At 41.7% G+C, this 7,613-nt stretch overlaps 1 protein-coding gene across 1 annotated transcript; it reads left to right on the forward strand.

Annotated features, from left to right (window-relative positions):
- Positions 1-632: 632 nt before the first annotated feature.
- On the forward strand, positions 633-2,570 carry rx3 (retinal homeobox gene 3). The gene is made up of 3 exons (XM_029516193.1): positions 633-891; positions 1,159-1,394; positions 2,124-2,570. Exons 1-3 carry the CDS (start codon positions 633-635, stop codon positions 2,568-2,570), a joined length of 942 nt encoding a protein of 313 aa, XP_029372053.1.
- The last annotated feature ends 5,043 nt before the right edge of the window (positions 2,571-7,613 follow it).

Consider the following 7,613-nt stretch of genomic DNA (forward strand, 5'->3'; position numbering starts at 1 on the left):
TTGATTAAATACTAAGCTCTCATCTTGCAGACCATGTCCTGACCAGAAATCTAGTAATTATGATTTTGTTGTACCTTAATCTGTTTGCCTAATCTTCCTCTTTTTTTTTTCCACAGACTGACATGAACATGACATCTGGAGGAGTGGAAAGATGGTTTTAAGATTTATGTAAGAAGGTTTAGAGGCAGCACTGACTGATGCACTTGAGATGGGGAGGAGTTACAGGGAGGGTGTGGAGGCTGCTGGATCCTCCCTGCCTGCCTCCCTGCCTCCCTGCCCGGCCGCCTGGGCGCACAGTCACCCCTAAATCCAGCAGGGCCAAATCCAACAGGACGTCCTCTCTCTGACGTGCATGGGGGTGCAACATGAGCAGGGGGGGGGTCGTGCAGCAGGGACTACTTTAAAAGCCCCCTCTGAAGATGCTCCCACACCACTGAGCCTTCCTGCTGATGTGTGGCCTCTCTGCTGCGCACGTTTTCCGCCAGCGTCCATCAACAGTTTGAAACTTTTCCAAAACGCAGGAGTCACCGTACATTTGGATAGATTGCATTTGGATCATCTTTTTCTTTTCTTTTTTTTTTTTTTTTTGGGAGAAGAAGAGAGGGAGTGGGGGGGGGGGACCTCACCGACCAATGTGGCTCCTTGGATCTCCCTCCCAGGTCATGATGATGGATGAGCGCCTGTCTCCGTCCGCACGCTCCGTCCAGAGCCCCGGGACCAACCCGGCCACCGTCCACAGCATCGAGGCGATCCTGGGCTTCAAGGAGGACTCCATCTTCCACAGGTCCTCCTACAACATGACGGAAAAAGCTCTGCTCAAAGATGCTGAACGCAGCGGGAATGTAATAGTGACCCCAATGAAGAAAAGTCATTACTCAGAAAGTTTTGACAGTAAGTTGATTCTTTTTTTTTTTTTTTTTTTTAATGTCAGCACGTTGTATTTATATAAGAAAAACCATTTTAAACACTTTTTTTAAACATAATACTTTCACCTGTTTGTCTAATGTGACGTGGCTGTAAAACCTTAGAATAAAGAAAGTTGAGGCAGTTTTTTCCTCAAACTTGCAGAAATGATTAAAGTCAGACAATCGTAATAAATGTAGAAAACGTGGCCATAAAAGAGAGCATTAGAGTATTTATCCTGACCCCCCCCCCCAGGTGTGTGCTGCTCCAGCGGGGCGGCTGAAGCTCCGGTCAGTCCGGACTCTCCGGACAGAGACGGAAAATTGTCCGACGACGAAAACCCCAAAAAGAAGCATCGCCGGAATCGAACCACGTTCACCACCTTCCAGCTCCACGAGCTGGAGAGAGCCTTCGAGAAGTCCCACTACCCGGACGTGTACAGCCGGGAGGAGCTGGCCCTGAAGGTCAACCTGCCGGAGGTCCGAGTCCAGGTGAGTCCCACAAACTGGAGCAGAACCGGAGCCTGTTCTGTCCCTGTTTCAGAGGCCTAACCCTCTGGGGTCTGAAACATAAAAAAAAAAAACATAGTACACAACAGAACATCACAATGACTCTTTTATATTTACAGTGGAAGATAGTTTCATTTTAATGTAGTTTCTCAAAACTTTGAGATCATAAATCTAATTTTCAATCCTGTTATTTAGCACAGTCACTGATTTTTACATCAGCAAAGCATCCTCTGCTGTTGAAGGACGAATTGGTGCAGTGGGGAAATTTATATTTATTTGAATCTTTTTTTAGTTTAGTAATATTTGGTTTTCTTTGGATATAAATAGGATGTTGCTTTTATTCCACATTAATCAATGATCAATCAAAGAAACTGGAAGATAAGAAATTCAGCCAGTTTAAAAAAATCTGACATTGTTAACGTGCGTAAATTCAGATTTAGGGGACAATGTAATGGAAAGTGTTTCATTTATTATTATTCACCTTTCATACGCTCACCACTGACTTAAATATTTAAATACTGTAGCACGATGCACACATTTCATTTTATACTTAATATATTTAAAAGTCTTACTGTATTTTACTTTAAAGGTGTTTTTCTGCTGTTTCTTTGTCTAAAGCAGACAACATGCGGTTGTCTTCTTAAATAACGTTGTGTTGAGTTGAAAAAAAAAAAAAAAGTTTAAAATAAAGACCCTCCTCTTTTTTTTCAGGTTTGGTTCCAAAACCGACGGGCCAAGTGGCGCCGGCAGGAGAAGCTGGAGGTGAGCTCCATCAAGCTCCAGGACACCTCCACCTCTCTGCTGGCCTTCGGCCGCTCTCCCAGCAGCTCCCTGGGGGCCGGTCTGCAGCTGGACCCCTGGCTGTCCAGCCCCATCACCACCTCCACCTCCCTGCAGTCCCTCCCAGGCTTCATCGGCGGCACGCAGGGCCTCCCGGCCACTTACACCCCTTCCCCCCCCCCTTCCATGCCCTCTTCCTTGCCGACGCCTTTCCTCAACTCCCCGGGCCTGGGACACAATCCTCACCTGCCCCACATCAGCTCCATGTGCCCCCCACCCCCGGCGTACCAGTGCTCTGCTGATCCCAGGAACTCCAGTATTGCCTCGCTGAGGATGAAGGCTAAGGAACACATTCAGTCAATTGGGAAGACGTGGTGATGCTGAGCAAAGGTCAAACACGGACACCGAGAATCAAAGTGTCTGTGAAAAACTGACTTCCTCCTGCTGTTTATTTTGGAAGTTTTAAAAAGGTGAGAGACGCAGAGACACCCTGTGACCGTATGAAAAGCTTGGACACCTGACTGTAAAATATGGAACTACTGATAAATCGTAGCGGTGTAGGTGTTTTTCTCCTCCTTTATCTTCTCTGAAAACTGTTTTTACTGTAAAGTCTTACAACCATTCAGACATGTCTCATTCTAATCAAATGTAACACTGCCGATATAAAAAAATCTGGATGTATTTATCACTTCTCATTTTAATTCATCCTCTGGTGCTGGTTTTTGGACCCAAGTTCTTGGTTTTCACCAGGAAATAACTATGAAATGTGAATATTTTCTCTACACAATAAACTTTATATGTAAAATCAACAAAGACAATAATGACTCATTAAGCTGTGAGAGAGACAGACAAACTGGACTGAAATGACTGAAAAATGCAAGAAAGAGTAGCTTAGGTGAGCTGGAGTTGATTTACCAATCATATTTATGTAGACGTATGTAAAACATAACGATCAGCCAGCAGGCGGTTGGTGCAGATGAAAACTGAGCGGACAAAAATCTCCAAAAATCTAAATATAGCTCCCCTTAGTGGTGGATGACTGTCAGAGTTGGGGGGGGGGGGCATTTATTAATAAAAGCAAAGAAACAATTATTGCTCTAAGTTTCCAGCTTGTATTTTTCAAAAGTAATTATGTTGTTTCGTACTGCCATGCTTTTCTGCACGTGTGTGATATTTTCATCACTGATTCCCAGAAGAGATCCCAAAAAGTCCCACCCAGCTTATAAAAGCAATTTGAACTCGAAAAAGATCATCTGAACCATTTTAATATAAAATGTGTTGTAGAGTAAGTGTCAGGTTGCGTTCTGTAAAACTTACTCTCTGTTTCAGAGAATGAGTTTGTCAGGCCACTTATTTCCTCCTCATTAACTCCTGTGTACTTTATCTCACTGGTTCCTGGGATTAGACTCATAATGATGGGGTGAAAGTGCCTTGTACCTCCATTGTTTGCCAATCATCCGTGATAAATCAGGGAGGAGAAGAGAAAAGAAAACTGCTCTCTGGCTTTAAGAGAAAGATGTATGTAACCAAATTGTTTCAATTAGCATTTCCTTTTGTCTCCGAGCCCTGGGGGCCAATGATAGCGCCCATCATCATCTGTCCTACTGTCCTGAATAGACACTGGGTTGTTTGTATTTCACTGTGACTATTTCAGCCTTCTGATGACAAAAAATCTGCATCAAAGCTAATTGAGTTGACCATAAACTTCTTTCAGCGGTCTGTAATTATGAGTGTATTAGCCCACCATGCAATGGAGGAGCCTCAAAATGTGACAAGAAAACAAGGAGCTCTTAAAATATGTATGTGTTGCGCCATCTGGTGGTGCAAACAGCAGAGTTACATCAACACTGACTGTCCAACGGGATAAATACAACAGACCTCTTCACAGAAAGGTGTGCAAAGCATGATTAGGCATCCACAATGCAGTTATCACAACCGTATATTTATTTAGGCTTTCAGCTTATGCGACATAAAGTTTTCAGGTCAGTCTGTGTTCAAACTGCAGCATGATGTACATCTTGGAAATTTGACATTACCATTAAAATAAACTTCTGTTGGGCTTCCAGCATTTGGCGTTCAGCGTTGTCATGTGGTGATTTGTCTTCAGGTTGGAGTCATTTCTTTTGCAGTTTCAAAGCCAGAAGAAGCAGGTCTGACATCTATAGCGCAGTGATGAGATGGAGAAATAGATGTAACCATAACATGTCATTTCCAAATCACTTAAAGGATCACTAACAGCTGCATAAATAAGGAGGTAACGTCCACAGCCTCACCTCTCTTGGATATTTGTCTCCGTCCTCTTCTCTCCAGCTGCTCCACAGTCTAAGTCCGTCTGCAGTTTGTGGCTTCATCTGTTTTAAGTTGTTTTGTTGTGCCAGAGTCGCCATCAAACGCACATCTTGGCCCAGCAATGTGACCTCAGCCGTTCCTGGAGATTGTAGGTGGTCACTGTCAGGGTCCGTTTTCAGCTCAGGCTGCACCTCAATACTCTTCTTTCCCATCAAATGACCTGAGAAGTTGGACAGAGATGCATGAAGACTGATCTTTTTGCTGTCAAGTTAGATAAACCAACATCGTGGCTGTCCTGTTCCTGTAATCCTTCTGTAGTTAAAGCTCATGTTTTCACGCAAATCAAGACTAGATCGTTTGAAAACTGCGATGCAATGTATTAAATATTTTCTCCTCCATTAATCAGCTTTCATGTCCATAAGAAGCTATACTGGCAAAATGTAATATCATTTAATTTACTGCAATTTAATGTAGTCTTTCATTGACAAGTTGGCATAAACTAAGGGGAAGAAACATCTCTACAATGTTCATGAAGGAATGAAGATCTATGCATTATTATTATTGTCATTCTTCTTCTTCTATATTAAATCAACCACTGCACAACTCTAATTATTAGAGAGCAAATATTTCCTCAAAAGAATAGCAGTCCTGTAACGCCTGCAGATTTCTGACTCTAAAACAGAAAACATTCTTAAGGTGAAATACTTCAGATCCACTTCTGATGCATGAGCTGGTCTAAATAATTCCATTTCAAATCAAACCAGTGAAACATAAATCCCATCTCGCTGTTTTGTGTGAAGCATTTGAAGTTTGTCTTACCTACTGCCCAGTGGTTTCTGCCGGGGTAGACTTTCCCAGCAGCTGCTGCCGGACTCTGTGAGCAGTCCATCAAACAGGGTAAAGTGACCAGCATAATGAAAACTGGCCACACTGATCTGCAAGTCCATGAATAGCACAAGCACACTCCACCCATCTTATCAGAGAAAATACCTGATCGAAGCAATAACAGACTAACAATCAGCTTCACCTAGCTTTAGAAAATCTGCACCATATTGTTGTTTTTTTTTTTATTATTATTAGTATTATTTGTTTAGAAAAAAATCTGTGTGCAGCTGCAGGTTTGTCGAAGTTTCTCTCCTGAAGAGGAAGTTGATAATGATGCTCCTGCAGATCCAGCTGTGTGTTGGGAGGTTTTTAAAAGTAGCTCGGTGCCGGTATCAGGATGAGAAAGTGATGATGACAAATCATCATTATTGCGCGCTGTTGTTTGTCCAGAGATTGCAGACTGACTGCAGCAGATGTCAACGTCATTCCGCCATGCTGGACTCGACTGGTGCGTAATTGATTCTGCCTCAACAAGCACGATGGGGAGAGCAGAAGTGTTCAGTTGATTTACATGTGAAAAAGTAGTCCCAGTTCAATGTAAGAATACACACAAAGAAAAACCCTCCATTATAAACGTATTTCCCACCAAATGAGACAAATTTGAAGGGTATTTATGTTAAATGGCCCCTTTTTACAGGGTCAAAGTCTACTATTATTCCTAATGCATTACCATTTCGGAGGCTGGTTGAAGTGGGAGTAGACATTTTATGAGTTGATGATAGCTAGCAGCTAAATAGAGGAGTAAAACGCACAATATTATATCAGGTAGGTGCATAAAATAGACCTAAAGAGTTCAGGCTGCTGAGACTGAAAACTGAGATGTTTTGTGGCACCAACAGTTCTGTCTTATCCACATGTCCAGCCTCAGCTCACTCTCTAAGCCTCGTAAATAAGTTTACTGTTTCCCAGTCCTGATTACTCCTACACTAAATATACAGTTTCTTCGGCTTGAGGTTGAGCTTTATAAACTAAAGGCCTCGTCTTTTTGGAAAGTTCCCCCTAGACACCAAATATACAAATTCTGCTCCGCTCTGTTTTCCTTTTATTTCAGTTTTTATGAACACTTTGGTAGGTTCTTCTAGCCTCTTTTGTCCATTTTAGTACAAAGTGCAACATTTATTCAATTGGCTCAAATCTTTCTTATAAAAAAAAAGTCCCAAGTCCTTTTAGTTTATTCAAAGTTGAAGTATATTCCTCCTAAATAAAGTACAAGAAGGGAAAGTTGCTGTACAAACTGTAGGACTGAACTAGCTTGTGCTGTGTGTGTTGCTTTTTATTTTACTGCTTTTGCTTTGTCTGCCCAAGCCCCTTGTAAAATTCATTTTTAAAAGCTGTTATTTAGGTAAAGTTATGATTATTGTAACTTCACACCATTGGTACTGCAGTGTGGAAATATACTGTTACATGTAAAAGTTATTCGTTTCAAAATGTGACATAACGGAAAGTGCAGACATTTAATCAAGAAATGGACTTTAAGCAGTAAATGGCCTCATGCATAATGCTCCCTTTCCTTAAATCTTAAAAAAACCTGCATCAGATTAATCACAATCTTTTGTTGTCTATTTCCACCTCTAGTTTTGAAATGAATTCAACCATTAAATGTTTGACTCATCTTGGGAGGAGAAACCAGCATTTAAGAAGTCCATAAACCAAAACCATTAAAGTGGCCATCCTAAATCAATAAAAATAAATAAAACAAAGTGAACTGTACATGAGAGTTGTCTCTTTTTTTTCACGGTTCAACATTTCTATGTTGTGTCTTTACTTCATGCGCGTTTGCTCCTATTTTTAAACAATTTGCTGCTCCAAATAAAATGTATTCACCTATTTAAACATCACCTTGTTTTCAGAGCAGAGGGAATTCAATGAGTCATGCTGCAGACAACAGCTGTCGTGTGCTCACTTACAATCATTTTTAAATGCTGCATCTGTCAACTTGTTGTGCCTGCTCTACATCATTCATTGGCCCATCTTATTAAAGTGTGTTGAACCCTTTGGAAAGGTCAACAGTGTGAACTGAACAGTCCTCGAACAAAGTGAGGCACCCACACGCCGTGCCTGTGTAAAATTCTCATACTTCACTGATCCCTTTCATGACAGTATTGACGTACAGATTGTTACAGGAAGCCAAAGGGTGAGGACAAATAGAGTCCATTAACTCATCTGTGTGCGTTTGCTTGGTGAGCAACATTTTGTGTTGAGAAGGTTGAAGGTTTCTTCGGGGTATTGTCCGATCGTAACACAAAA

The sequence above is a fragment of the Echeneis naucrates genome, chromosome 12, assembly GCF_900963305.1.
Source record: "Echeneis naucrates chromosome 12, fEcheNa1.1, whole genome shotgun sequence".
NCBI lineage: Eukaryota > Metazoa > Chordata > Actinopteri > Carangiformes > Echeneidae > Echeneis > Echeneis naucrates.